The sequence below is a fragment of the Priapulus caudatus genome, unplaced genomic scaffold (genome assembly GCF_000485595.1).
Source record: "Priapulus caudatus unplaced genomic scaffold, Priapulus_caudatus-5.0.1 Scaffold437, whole genome shotgun sequence".
In the NCBI taxonomy this organism is placed as follows: Eukaryota; Metazoa; Priapulida; class Priapulimorpha; order Priapulimorphida; family Priapulidae; genus Priapulus; species Priapulus caudatus.
The window spans coordinates 68,366-83,388 of NW_014577498.1; the positions used below are offsets into that span (position 1 = coordinate 68,366).

General features: G+C 41.3%; 3 protein-coding genes across 8 annotated transcripts in view; 1 reads left to right on the forward strand and 2 right to left on the reverse strand.

Annotated features, from left to right (window-relative positions):
* Positions 1-4,990, reverse strand: part of LOC106810380 (histone deacetylase complex subunit SAP18-like) — a 14,177-nt gene extending 9,187 nt beyond the window's left edge. Inside the window, exons 1-2 of the mRNA XM_014813703.1 lie at positions 4,848-4,990; positions 4,389-4,500 (exon numbers count right to left, since the gene is read on the reverse strand). Coding sequence (XP_014669189.1) covers positions 4,389-4,500; positions 4,848-4,990 — 255 coding nt within the window. The remainder of the gene's footprint in view (positions 1-4,388; positions 4,501-4,847) is intronic.
* The window catches only part of LOC106810383 (DNA polymerase lambda-like), a 37,048-nt gene continuing 26,866 nt past the window's right edge, over positions 4,842-15,023 (forward strand). The window contains exons 1-2 of one of the 6 annotated variants that reach the window (XM_014813708.1): positions 4,842-4,929; positions 10,955-11,067. In XM_014813708.1, coding sequence (XP_014669194.1) covers positions 11,017-11,067 — 51 coding nt within the window. In that variant the 5' untranslated portion in view covers positions 4,842-4,929; positions 10,955-11,016. Of the gene's footprint in view, positions 4,930-8,045; positions 8,281-10,588; positions 10,646-10,667; positions 11,068-15,023 lie in introns of those variants that run through there. The other 5 variants (XM_014813706.1, XM_014813707.1, XM_014813709.1 and 2 more) reach the window with 5 other exon arrangements.
* The window catches only part of LOC106810385 (alpha-ketoglutarate-dependent sulfate ester dioxygenase-like), an 11,190-nt gene continuing 8,996 nt past the window's right edge, over positions 12,830-15,023 (reverse strand). Inside the window, exons 5-7 of the mRNA XM_014813719.1 lie at positions 14,655-14,791; positions 14,269-14,424; positions 12,830-14,008 (exon numbers count right to left, since the gene is read on the reverse strand). Of these exons, the coding sequence (XP_014669205.1) occupies positions 13,835-14,008; positions 14,269-14,424; positions 14,655-14,791 (467 nt within the window). The 3' untranslated portion in view covers positions 12,830-13,834. The remainder of the gene's footprint in view (positions 14,009-14,268; positions 14,425-14,654; positions 14,792-15,023) is intronic.

Consider the following 15,023-nt stretch of genomic DNA (forward strand, 5'->3'; position numbering starts at 1 on the left):
CCTATACCTTAAGTTAAGGAGCGAATGTTTCCCCTTCTTTTACACCGCTTGACCTTTGACCTTTGACCCCCAGCTTTGCCATCCCAACTCGTTTTCGGATTACCCCCCCACGTCCCGAATATCGTGACCGTACGTCGAGCGGTTAAGATTTGTGCCCAACTGTTGACGCACGGACGGACGCACGGACGATCATGCAATTCTACAAGCTGCATCTGACTATGTCAGATGAGCTAAAAATGAGGCCTGGGGTCCCAAACTAGGATTGCATACAATAGAGGACACACATGCAGTATTGCAGCAGTAGCTTATGCACTTGCACTTGCAGCAGTATGTCCTCATTTGTATGTCTTCAGTTGAATAGTGTACAACATGAACCGTGTTTACAATCAGCTGGTGTTGTGTTCGGGATATGCAGCTGAACACGAAATAATAACTTAAGTCTTTATTAACAAAACAATAATGCTAAATGGCTTAGGCGCCGTGCAAGCCCTGAGATCGGTTTTCTGTCGTGCATTCCACAACTTCTGTTTAATTACATTAATTATTCGCAGTATCGAATAGTATCGTCACTATCGTGTCAGGTGCAATGTATGTCTTCAGTGTAATAAATTCACGTTCTAAAAAAGATGTCAACTTAATTTTACAGGAAAACGATTACTGGGTAACTAAATGATTCAATCGTACAATTACTATCTCAATATTGTCGTCTAACGACGTGGATATTCGTCTGAGCATCAGACACCTGTTCGTATGCGCTATTCGTCCGAGCAGTTGTTGCGCATGCGTTGCGCATGTGGTTATACACCATAGATTAATTTTGGTACTATGACACATGTATATAAGATAGCCGAGTCGGTTTAGGGTTAGGGTTAGGGTTAGGGTTAAAGAGTAGGTGTAGTTGGGGTTAAGGTAAGGGAGTAGGCGACTCCCTAGACCAGCATTATATTACATTTATGTATACAACATGAACAGCGCATGCGCAACAACTGCTCGGACGAATTGTGCATACGAACAGGTGTCGGATGCTCGAACGAATATCCACGACCTATTTCTAAAATCTTGGAATTCCTCACTATGGTAGTTTAAAACTGCTACAGTAAAACTTACATAAGTCGACACTTTTGGGAGCAGCATATTTGCGCTGACATACGTGAAAGTCGCCATTTTGTCGACTTATATATCTAGGGCTACCCTCCCAGGCGCCCATCACCCCTACGCAGTCATAAACATGCTCCATACATGACGTCAGTTCGTGCCACATACACAGCAGGCATGAAACAATCGGGTCCGTACATCAATCTTAACCGCTGCTGGCCATAACGCACGTACATCGTCTGCACTAGCGGCAAGCGCAGTACACGCTGGATATCTGTAACACCCGCTGTTGATTACACGTTTGGACATTACAGGACATTTGCGGTGCACGTCTGCCAAATTTTCTTGGAACAATTGCTCAACTAACGTGTACTGTAGCCGGGTATTCTTCTGATAAACTCACTGGCAACCGAATCAAGTGCGCCCTCCCGCCACCGCATTCGCGCTCAGAGCATATATCTAGGATACTACTATTATACAAATCTAAAATCTATGATAGGCTTTGCTATACCGGTAGTACAGTAATAAATACAGCCTGTGTACTTTAATGACTTTCGCTAGTATCTATTAACATGTTATCTTTATCATGGAATATGCGTCGAGCTCGAGCGTAGTAGTGGTGGTGTGGGAAGGGTGGGGGGGGGAGGGTGAGGGGGCAGGGCGAGGGGTGAGGGCGGGGGGAGGTGTGGCGGACGAGAGCGGGTGGAGGGGGCCTCTAATAGCAAAAGCAGTTCAGTGCCTTTTGTTAAAGTCAACAAATCACGCTTTAACCTCCTCTTTAACAGGGTCAAAAGGTTATCAGACACTTACTCTTCGCACGTCAGCAGAAAGTACATTTCTGGTGCTGAAACAAACAAGTCTTGCACTCGGTCAGTTAGACCATGTCCTCAGAAAATGTCTGATATCTGACCTTTCCCCTACTGCCCTTTGACCTGTGACGTCCAATTTCGCACTGGTGATGGGGTTCCTCCCCATCACACTATACATCAAATATTACGAGCGTAGGTCGAGCCGTTGAGATTTGTGCCGGAATTCCGTATTTCCTCCTATATCCCTCAAGGAGCTCTCCATCATCCCTTTTAAGGGTGTGATTTTTAGTGGCGCTCTCCATTATGCCTCTTAAGGGTGTGATTTTTTACTGGAGCTGTCCCAGGGGAGTCATTAGTCCTCCTGTACTTTTCAAATCTGAAAGCCTGCTACGGTGCCCCATGTCATACCAAAGTCGAGGTCATTGATATCACATTGGAAGACCACCTCTCCATTAACGACGAGACAGACAGCATTCCAAGTTTCAATCTGCTCCATCTGAACAACTGGTGTGACCATGCGACGTCAGCACAACTATAAAACCACAGATGAATGCAAATAACTACTTAGTAACAGAATTGTGACGTAGAGAAAACAATAGTTTTGCTCCATCATGTTATTGGGTGTCTTCTACAATACGTTACGATTTTGTTACTAACCGAGATATGCGTAAACATTTCGTCGGTGTGGGCATTGAGAAAACTCGGACTAAATCGATGTACACCATGAACGTGTGTGCGTACCGTATGTGTTCTACTATTGCATAGATTTATATTATTATATATCACTTAATGAATGTAATACTACATGCGTCTAAACAGAGCAATTGCTCCGACCTGTAATTGGAGGATAAAAATAGACCCTGCCCACTCCCGCCGCACACGCTATTATGCTACGACCAGTAGCAATGTGTACTAACTATCATATGGAGCGAACGATTTGAGTTACATTTCTATAAATTCTAGCTATGATAGACATATGTCGATCTTAGCCTTAATCTCTGTAAATTTTGAGTCTATTGAAGAGCGATTAGTCTAATTAATTAGCAAATATGCACGTGCGGTATCGCTCATAGGCTAATAATATACGCGCGGCTATATTATATGGCCGGTAGGAACGTGTACTAACTATGATATGGAGCGAACGATTTGAGTTACATTTCTATAAATTCAAGCTATTACAGTTTGCACGAAACACTTCCACCCTCATTGGCCCAGCGGGCCTGTGAAATGTATAATTCACTGGCCCACACTAGGTTTTACAGGCCCGAATCAATGATCATCATATTATGAAAAGAGAAACAGAACTCTGGTGTATTCTTTGAGATTTATTCTTTCATCAAATTGAACAAAAAATTATCCACTTTCCTCTCCCCCATCTCGTTGTCACTGCCATCGTACTCATCATCATCACGCTCATTCATCATCAGAAAGCTCATTTCGACTTCGAACAGTAACTTAGCCAACATGTTCAAGGCCATGTTGAAAACCAGAACCGAAAACTGGAAGTTGTTCCGACCTCTAGCGGCGACAAACACGCATGGTGTTGACTAGTTACTTCCCCTACTTAAGATCGGGAATATGATGCCCTATCGGTAAATATCGGTAAATTTTCATACAAAATATCGGGAATTCCGGTAAATTCTCAGACTGATCATCACATAAATAGGCTGAAATATCATTAATAGACCATTTACTCAAATTTTTTCCACTGGCCCATCGGGCTTGTTCATTTACCAGTTTCATTGGCCACACGGAAAATTTACTGGCCTCGGATACCAGGCCAGTGGTTAATTTCGCAGACTGCTATTATAGACACATGTCTTAGCCTTATAAATCTCTGTGAATTTTGAGTCTATTGAAGCACGATAAGTCTAATTAATTAGCAAACATGCACGCGAGGTATCGCTCATAGGCTAATACATGCGCGGCTATGACCGGGGAAACGAAATGCCACGAATTCTATTTTTATCCTCCAATCACAGGTCGGAGCAATTCCTCTGTTTAGACGCATGTGTAATACTAATAGTAATACTACTACTACTACTAGTAATAAAACTGAGGCATAGAACATGGAAGGGGATATTATATAGGGTTAATAACCAGCACCAAATGTGGATTAAACCCTACAACTTACGGCCCAAGCCTAGTTTACTGTTTAGCACCCTGGATTAGTTTAGCACATGTGCGAAAATATATTTGTGGGGTCCCAAACTATCCTTGATCCCAACTTACAACTAGTAAGTTAAGTAACTACAAAGTACAACTAGTACTACACGCCATAAACGCAGGCCGGACTACTGACTGACTACACTAGTGTGACTACAGTCTAGACCGCCTAGGCTAGGATAGGGACAAAATATGGTGTCTATTTTTGGTTGTTGCCATGTTGGGACCTCAATCGCAACCAGTGTCAGAAACTAAACTGTAAGACTACCCCCTACCCTAGTACTAACAAATACTGATAATTATGTTTAGAGAGATTACCTTTTCTCTGTCTACGGGAGGTGTGGGTTCGGTTTTATCTTCAACAATTAGTGACTCCATCGTTGCACTCCAGAAATACGACTCAATGAAAGCGGCTAATATTTCTAAGAACCTATGGGAAACAGACGGAAACCATGGCGGAAACAGTAGTGCATTGCGCTGGCAGTTCTCCACGACTGATGGCGCCCTCACTCTGGCCGATTTACTTGCATTGTATCGGTCAGGAACACAGGCGTTTCAATAAAATATAATGCTAAGTTGCTAACTAAATACGAAATCTAACATTAAGAATTTGGTAGTAAATAGATTTCGTATTTAGTTAGCATTATATTTTATTGAAACGCTTCAAGTGCCTGTGGTCAGGAATGCCTGATCATGATGCTTGACTAGGTCAATGACTAGCTAAGCCTAAAAGCAAGTCTGACGTTCAAAGCTACAGTACAGGAGGAGTAAACCGACCAGGCTCTCCGACTGTTACACAGCGGAGCACCTCTCACCACGTAGTGGCTATAGGAGGAGTAGGCACGTACAGCTAGAAGAGGTATCCATACAAAGTAAAATGTTATGGCAAGTTGAATGTACAACGCTACTTCTAATGTCATTTTAATTGAGTTTCACTTAAAGGGAGAGTTTACTCTAGGTTCTAGGGTTATTTTCAGCTAATTTAGGTTATAATTAGGCAGTGGCTATGGGTACGGTAGCCGTATCTTAGTGTCTCGAGGCTACGGGTACGGGAGTCCATTCGCTTTCATACTTAACGAGACAAAGATGGTGGCGGTGGCGCTAGATTTCGAAATAACGCCTTGGGAAATAAATTCACGATTTGAGAGTTTAGATGAGCTAGAACCCTAACCCTAAACCTAACCCTAACCCTAACCATAACCCTAAACCTAACCCTAACCCTAATCCTAACCCTAACCCTAACCCTAACGCAAAAAAGGGGCTTGAACGACCGACGGCTACCGTACCTCCAGCCACTGCGTTATAATTACGCTACATAAAAAGTTTCATGGTTCAATCACCATTAGAAATTTTTTTTTTAATGTTTTAAAACTAACGACTACAGTTTGATTACAACGACGGTGGCGCCACTCAAAGCGCACGATCTGATAAGTTGCGCAAAACCACTTTCCAGCCAAGGGCTACAGACCGAAGGGTGTTTCTTATTTATTCATTATTCATTTAAAAACAAAAGGATTGTAATATCTTATAAACGACATATAGTATCAGTTATAATATGGATAAATTTGCCCTAAAATGAATATCGTTCGATTAAATAGCATTTAGGTATAAATATAATTGCACTTTTGTGATTGCCCTCGGTCTGTAACGTGCAAAATAAATTGTCAAATACGCAACTTTTCGGGGTGGCAGCACGGTCGCGGGTGTCATGGCGCCGTTCAATTTCGTAGCGTTGATGTGTAATTAATTATAACAATTAAATTAGGTATCTGGTAACAAATACGTGTGGGTATAGACGATTTGTTACACAGCAAGTACAGTTGTATTCAGTAAAATCCTAGAGGCTACTGTCCCTTTAATAAATCATAGGTAAACTAGTCTAAGGCATGGAAATGGTGAATTTCTTGTGTTTCGAGTGGGCCTCATAGCCATAGGGCCTACTCCATTATGATTATCATAATCATGTACATAACACAATGACATAATACATACATGTAAATAATACACTGTGCATAACACATGATCACCATCATACGTTGTCATGACATATTGCCTTAATCATAACCTTGCCAAATGTCAACCCCGTAATTTATATACGATGGTTTTAGGATTAGCCCCGCAGATCCAGGGGCGGATTCAGACCGTATTTGCCGTATTGGGAAATACGGTCTAGATTTCAAAGTGCCCTCCGAAATTTTACGCTAAAAAGTACAGAAAACAATTTGATGGAATTTGGCTATATATTCTTTATTTGTTTTCTTTTTCTTCTGATTCATTGACAGGACTTGAAAGAAATCAAATTTTACATGGTAACAAAACTAGCTTTGATATCTGAAAAAGAAGGAAGTGCTTGAATCATTCTGCATTAATTGCTGGTATGCAAAGCGCAGGCAAAATGAAGCAGAAATAAAATTCCATATGGTTTTTAGCTATTGCTGCTTGACTAAATGTGTGCTCAAATGGTGGCTCATTTCTGTGCCCAGAGACCCTTGACATTTTGAATTCTCACATTCACATACCTGGCCCCATCCCCCCCGTCCCCCCCCCCGCCCTGTGCGTCCGCGCCTAACGGCGCCCACTGTGGGGTATAGTGTGCCCTTTTTTGGGGATGTGCCTCTAAAACTGAAAAAATACTGTCTAGTTCAGCCCTGGATCCGCCCCTGAGATCATGATTGCACATGCACACCTAACCCGACCAGGCTGTGTGACTAACTGCTGGGTTACAATTGCTGGGTCTCCTAACCCTAGCAAAGACCGTTTCTTGGAGCTAATGCACACAGCTCAAGAAATGGTCTTTGCTAGGGTTAGGAGACCTTATAATATATAATATATATATATATATATATTATTTATTTTATATTGTGTATATTGACGTTAGTCACACAGCCTGATCGGGTTAATGCACACCTAGAAGTAAACTGAATGCACATTCACATGCAATGCCAAAGGCACTTGCACAGTGGCCAAATCCTATTCGACACCCCCAGGTTTAAAAACCACCTTTTTCCTCCGATAGATGGCGCCACTACGCTATATACTGTGGAGTGTTACCAGAGCATATAGATCACGTTGATTTAATAAATAATGGTGATTTATATGCTCTGGTGTTACCACTCAGCGACTGTATATATATAGGAGGTGTACAACAGTAAGCCGCCGCAATTGTTCACCGTTGCACTATTTCGTCTCTAGAAAAGGCCTTTTTTGGCATTTTTTCCCGCTGAAATTCGGCACTAGATTACAATAATTTGCATTATGCACGCAAGTTTAGATGCTCGTGGAGTCTGAAAGCATTAGAAGTAAAATTGGTCTTGTTGTGTATTCGTGACATTCCGTCAGGTGGCGTAGCCGCAGCGACCGGTTGGTCATTTTTGTCTTTGAAATGTGATCCGACTACTTTGCAGAAATTCGCTAAGTTCTCGAGCGTTCTAAGTTCGGAAGTTCTAAGTTAGCGAAACATCTGCGCTTCAGCGCTTCGGATCAACATCTCCTTTCGGCAACGCTTCTCTAGTATCCCGTCTCATCTGGATAGAGCGAATCAAAGAGAAAATTTTATATATATATATAATAGGGTATCCTATCCTGTGTTTGGGTTACATTATTGTGTTTAGGTGCCGCGCAACAAACGCATGATAGACACCGGTGCATGGCTTTCGACAGAGCTGTATGAAGCAATCGATACTACACACCGATCTGTATTATACTAAGTAAGGGTACTCTGGCGTAATATGTATAGAAGATAAAAGAGCAGATTGACGAATATATGATAGAGCGATATCTGATGAAGAGCACATATTCGGGAAACGAGAAAACGAATGTTAGAATCGCCGAAGGCAAAGTATGCAGATGTGTGGGTGTGGGTCACTGATCTCTATAATATAATCATATATAATATATAATATATAATCATATAATCTATAATATAATTATATTATAGAGATCAGTGGTGTGCGTGCGAAATAGTCGCCATCGACGCTAGATGGCAGCAGCGATCAGTGTGAGTACAATGGCCGAATGTTGACGTGAAATTTGGCGTGTTCATAGTGCGTTTGCGGAAAATGGCCAAGGACAACGTTGGTTTAGGTTATTGACAGCGGAGACGAAGTTATATCACTGCGTAGTGCCCCGGGCAAAGTCTCGAGGAGAAATGTGACGGCCGCAGAGACATGAATGGTAACTGAAATACGCGAGCCGTGATCGTCAAAACAAGGTGATGTCGCTGGGTGAAACGACGTATTATTGTCGCGCCTTTGCGACAACAAATGACCCCTTTCTTGATAGAAATTAGTTGACAACACCCTCAAGAAGACCTCTGTAAATTTTTAAGAGTGTACCCCCCACATTAACCAAACTCACGATATGAGGGTGTAAACGCTACTCGTACTCTGAGCAATAGGTTTCGTATTTACTTATCACTAGCCATGAGAATGAAAATCCGGTTTACCGTCCAGAATTTTAAAAAGTGATGAGGCTTTTTTTCATTTCATTACTTCATTATTTAATTTTCAGGCTGATACAGTGAAATACAGTACAGACAATAAACAATCTAGCCGCCCTCTTTATATTCATTATTTTATTTTTCAGGCTGAAATTTTTTTCATTTTTCACGTTCGGGAATTTTCGGTTTGAAGTCGTCATCTTCGGGTTTTTTCGACAAATCTTTATTTTCCGGCGCCCTGATTATGTCTAGCGGTTAGAAAGTGCCATGTACAATCCGGACTGCCCCAAGCTTGTCAAAATCATCAGAATTGCGTTTAGGCTAAGTACACCTTGTGATATAGTATCTATTATGTTTCAGTGAGGGAATTTTTTTCAAATAATGAATTTTTGGTAAATAATGACTTTTTTGGGCGCGGGACTAAGCGGCATCGCGGGCGGGTGACGATCGTAAACCGGAATTTTTTCTCTCATGGCCTAATCAGGGCATTTATTTTATTGGGAAACGCTCCAAAGTGCCTTGTCGCTTGCGTGGCACATGGTGCACGGTCAAACAACACGTATACGATGATTCATATCTATAGCATGATATGAATCCGATGAGACGCGTCCATGAGATCTAGAAAAGCGTTGCCGAAAGGACGAGGTTGAATCCAAAGCGCTTAAGCGCAGATCTGCGCACAGTTCGCGCGGCAGGCCGGCACGCGAGCCGACGGAACGCTCCTACGACGTATGCAGCGCTGGCAGCTTGGGATCCGTGCGCCGAAGTGAATTGGCCGTGTGCGCACGGACTCATAGCTGCGCCACGCGAACAGTCCGCAATATTTTAGTGGGGACACAGGAGGTGACATTTGGCACTGTTGACAGTGTTCACTGTTATCAAAACATAATTTTCTCTTTCGTAACCGAGCTTGTTGACGCGAAATCACAGACAAGCTGACGAATTCTCGAGTCTCGCCCGAACCTTGCCCAGTAATGGAAATGGCCTGCAAGGACAAAGCTATATAGACTGGGACTCGCTCCACCTCGATTACCATCGCCAGTGACTAAGCTAAGCGAGAAACGTTAGCAATACATGCACAAACGCCGCACAACACATACATCGCAATACATCGTATTATATGTTAGGATCTAGGCTATAGGCAGTAAAATAACCTGTATATAATTAATTGGAACATTCAGCCTCAGGGTTTATTCATTTCTGTATTAATGGAGCCATTATGAATTAGTTGTAATACTAATAGTGGTTAATTTACGTCCCAGTACACTTACTAGTTACTAACCTTAGCTATATCAGTCTATGGATCAGTATACAGCAAGTGCCGCTACACTACAACTACTTGCAAGTACAACTTTCCGTCACTATGATATTGATAGTAATGTAAATAACCCGACAAGACTGTACATATGAGTGTATGACTGCAAGTCTGCACTGCAAGATCATAGATTCGACTAGCTCCAGAGAAACGGTATTGCTAGGGTTAGATATATTGGGTGTATTGACGTTAGCTACACAGGCCTGGTGGGTTAAGATTCGACATAACACGGCTACGACCACCGCCGTATGTAAACTAATTTGTAAAGCTGAATCTACGCTTGTTACATTACTTATTTATAGTCGTTAGTCTGCCATAACAAAATTCGACTTTCCTTTTAATTAGATGACCTTCGATGAAAAAATGCCAGTGCCGGCGTCGTCATTATTTAACGAATCAAACGACGAAGAATAAGAAACTTTTCCATGGTTATAACATAGACGCAAGACGCCATGCTATCAATCCATGTGCATATATAGACTGGTACCCGCGTCGACAGTTCCACACGCACACTACGTGAGTGTAGCGCATATGCCGGATAAGGTGCTGGAACGGGTACCAGTCTACTATGCCTATAATCTCGGCGGTTCGTTGCGCCTCTATCGCACGCCATATGTACTACACTCATCAACAGAAACAAAACAAGAAGAAAGTGCAAATTTCGTTTTACAGCAAAAACGAGCGCGCGAGTCGCCAAAAAAGTTATACGAGCATTTCAAGCAAATCTCAAGCTACATGGGCTAGTGAAATCGGCGTCCATCGGCAGAACTGCTCAACTCAGGCGAAATGCTGCTTGCCTTATATATGGTAAACCCGTTGAAGGTGATGAATAGGGGCACGAAATCGTGTTGTGAATGCCCCAGGGCGGAGTCTGGCGCGCTCAGTCTTCTGCGGATATCCGGCTGCAGACTGTCTAGCTAAAAGTTTGACCCATGTGTAGTGCCAACTTTTAGTTTCCTCTGCTGACAAATTTTGCAGGATTAATTGAGGCTTTTCTGCATGGAGTCAATGATTTGTCTACTATAGTGAGAACAGTGTCGATTTGAAGTTTTATGATTATAAATTTAAGTGCTTGGTTTCAGTAATTATAAGAAGTGTGACAAGCATACATAAGTTTTTTATTGGTTCCAGGCATTCAGGGGAGAGTCATGTCAACGTTGATATAGCTGCCAACACTGCGCCTAAAAATCGGCATGAAAAGATCATCTACCATTGAGATAAATCCTGTTATTGCTAAGCAACAGGTAATTATGTAATACATTGTTGCATAACATTAATTGCATTCGTAGCTAATCAAAGTTAACCAGTCTTTTGTCTGCAATAAGATGTTCTGGAAATGCATAACGTCAAGAGCGAATTAAGTATGAGAGCGTACAGCGTTGAAATACAACAACCATGTTGTAGTTTCAGTGTCCAGAATTAGTCAACTTTACTTGTTTAATTTTGACAATTCTTTGCGGTATTATTATTCAGCAGTCCTACCTTGATAATATAAAACCAACCGCTTGTCCATACGATGTCCCTACGTTGAAATATTAAGAGGTAAAATCTAGTGTTTTGACGAAAATCAAAACTCGAGTTGGCAGCTAGCTGCGACTGTTTCGCGTTTAGTGTCCAGCATGTTGCTTCCGGTCGCGGCTGTGTAGCGCTGACTCATTACGTCATTACTAGTCTACAGAGTTTACTAAATCCAGCGTAAGAGGCAGGTCATCACATCACCATGGAAATAAATAACAAGACGTAATTGTGGAGTAATGGCTGCGTCCATGACTGGAAATGTGAGAAAAGATAGTAGAAGTGTAGTACGGCGTTTTAGCTTTGAGATGGAGACATGGGGAATTTGGCTCATGCAAATGTTCAGGGGCACCCGTGATGGACCCAGAATACATTAGCTACATACTTAAGAGCACACATAATTCAGTGTGGACAATGCATTTCAGAATGGTACGAACACAGTACTGTAACTTCAAGAAGAATGTGGTGCGGTTTATCAAACAGCCGTCATTAGGCAGGCAACGTCAACGGTGGTCGGCGCTCCTACCTGGTACCATCGGACATTAATTAGTCACGACCGGTCATTATATCCACTACCCGCGTCATGAATTAGTTAAGCCTAAACAGGTCGCAGCGGGGATGCGGACGGCTTAAAAAGGACGGGTTTTGGGAGAAACGGAGGAGACGACGGCAACCTCTAATCGGTACGTGTACACTGTTTTGACTGTGCTGTTTATCCGTATTTATAAGAAAACTGTAGTTGTCACCGTTTATACAACTGTTACATCCTACTGTCTACGTTAGAGATATATTCAACACTACAGAAGGAAAATGAATTCTATTTGTCATTGAATGACGGAAACCCCTTCAGGAGGTTTCCCGAAGTCATCACTAAACGCGAGACAGTCGCAGCTAGCTGCCAACTCGAGTTCGATTTTTGCCAAAATACTAGATTTTGCCAGTTAATATCTCAGCGTAGGGGCATCGTATGGACAAATGGTTGGTTTTATATTATCAAGGTAGGACTGCTGAATAATAATACTGCAAATAATTGTCAAAATAAAATGGGTAAAGTTGACTAATTCTACTGAAACTACAACATGGTTGTTGCATTTCACCGTTGTACGCTCTCATGCTTAATACCCTCTTGTCAATGTTACACTTGTGTGCTCCTGTTTCCAGCAACATTGATTTTCCTAGTCCACAAAACCCTTCCCCTAGTCTTGATTTTCATGAAGAAATAATATAAGAACATGCATTTTCATCAGTACTGCCACGTATAGAGAGCAATGAATTAATAATCATATATATCTGTAGACTAGAGATAGGCATGTAATATATCTTGCTATAATCAATGATTTAACTGCTACGTAATACTGATATGGGGTGATATATATTTGACAGGCAGGCAGACAGTTGCAGTCCACAATGTCTCGGCACACTGTGCATTGTAGCTAAATGTAGCTAAATAGAGGATTGTCACAATTATAATGTTAACTTTGTTAGAAGAAGTTGATAGTGGAGTTTTGAGCACAACTAATTCAAAACTCCTAATTTAATACTTCAACTGTCAAAAGCTACAAATTCTTCACAGTCCACTAGTGCAATATAATGTTCAGATGTATCACTTCTGGTGACATTTCAATACTGTAGAGTAATGATCACCAAAATTATTCATTTAATGTCTTTGACGTTACAGCAGACCTAATTTATTTATAATACCCTAGCAAAATCATTTTTTAGAATGCAAATTAGTGTATTTATCAGTCCAGCCTCTTTGCTCTAACTCAGTTTAAATCACGTGACGGTGTCATTACTAGCCAGTCAGTGTAGTATTTGTAAAATACGTGCAAAAATCATACCACTGATGAAACGTTAAGAACAGACAGCTGTTCTATTACATTTACCCATGGCTTTTATGTCTATTCTGTTTATGACAGCTTTCTGTAGTCTTCTTCTTACTTCTGATAATATTCGCATGGCTTCTCTTTAATCAATTAGACTAATAGTACTAACTACTTTAGTATGTAGACCAATAGTACTTTAAAACACCGAAAAAGGCACCATAAATTGGCAATATGTGGGATCACTCGGATCATTATATAATGTTTACTTTATTTACTATTACCGGCACATCTGCTGGTGATAGAAAGGCGATTCAAGAAGTATGCCTTCCAAAAATAATCAATTTTTTTTAATAATAATAATAATAATGGAAATTTTTTCCAAAATTCTGAAATATAGCATCCCACAACTGATGCACTTGCAGTGTGTTGGCCAGAGACCCGTCTACCCGTCTAAAAATAAAAATAAAAATTCCACACCGTAGGAGGAGGAAAACCCCTCCCACACCCTAGCCCCTAAGGCGCTTCGTGCCCGCAGCATCCTCGCTTTGCTCAGATGGTGAGACCTGATTTTTTTTCCTGGCTAACACCCTGTGCACTTGCATATGTACGCAGTATAGATATTTTCATGTGTAAAGACATGACTCAGACTGTGATTGTGTGATCTCACAAATTAGTTGTAACTGTTTCGGTAGTGTTCATATTCCTTCTCCAATGGGCAGTGTCCTTCAACCGTGGTGCGATGCATGATACGAATACCATCTTTATGTGGCATCACCTGCGTTCCTGGACTTGCTTTATGCAGGATAGCATTGTTGTCAAATACGATGAAATCTCCCTTCTCCCACTAAAACAAAATAACCACGCGTGATGTGCATACATCATGAGAGTGTGCATATACATGGAAATTGTGTGAAATTACACAGCTATGTCAATATTGTCTTCACTGCCCAAATTATTGATCTGCTACTTGTGAGGGCCTGTACTAATTATTGAGAATATGGCATTTGTTGATTAGGTTTCACTAGTCAGTAGGCAATTACTGCTAATAATCATTGTTTCCCAGCAGTGACATGGTTAGTATAAGAATAAATAAGATAGAAAAACCTTGTGGGTATACTGAAGTGCAGATATTTCGTCGTAAAGGACAGCACTCATGTCATTTATGATCTGTTGTGTCTCATTAGGTTCCGTATGCCTTTCCTGCGGTGTGTTCATATCCCATATAAAATGCTTTACCATGTTCAGATGAATGTTCAGTGTCTGGTAAATAAACAGTTATGATTACTTGTTAGTGACAGCATCATCATTAGCATTTTCCACGTGGTAAACATTTCATGGCGAGCAAGAGCTGATCAAATATTGATTATGTTTTCATACTATGTGTAACAAGCACATGTCATCTCTGTGACGTTTTATATTATCTACAATACATGCAAGTGAAATTGCTTTTTCCTTGTATTGGAGCAGTTAATTAATACAAAGACACTTACCGGCATTTTTAAAATTGGGTGTGCGAAAAGTATAGGGTTGGTCACATTCAGTATGCTACTGAGGTACCAGAGTCTGTCCCATCGTTGTAGCGTCTCCTTATCAACACGGGTTAGAAGCTCATTTATTGGCAGAAACCCTGTAGAATGAATAGAGTCTTCACGTAAAGCACAAAGCCAAACTAGACGATAACGTATCAGGCCGCCTATCTCTTCCCAGAAAAGCCAAGTTGCTGATGAAAAACCCTAAAGTATAGTCAAACTACCTGTAGGGACTATGCTCCACATACGGAAGGAGTGTAGTCCAGTTGCCAAAATGTTGACCCTGCAATGTTAATTACTTTGAACTTTTTTCATGGAAATGTGTTCTAT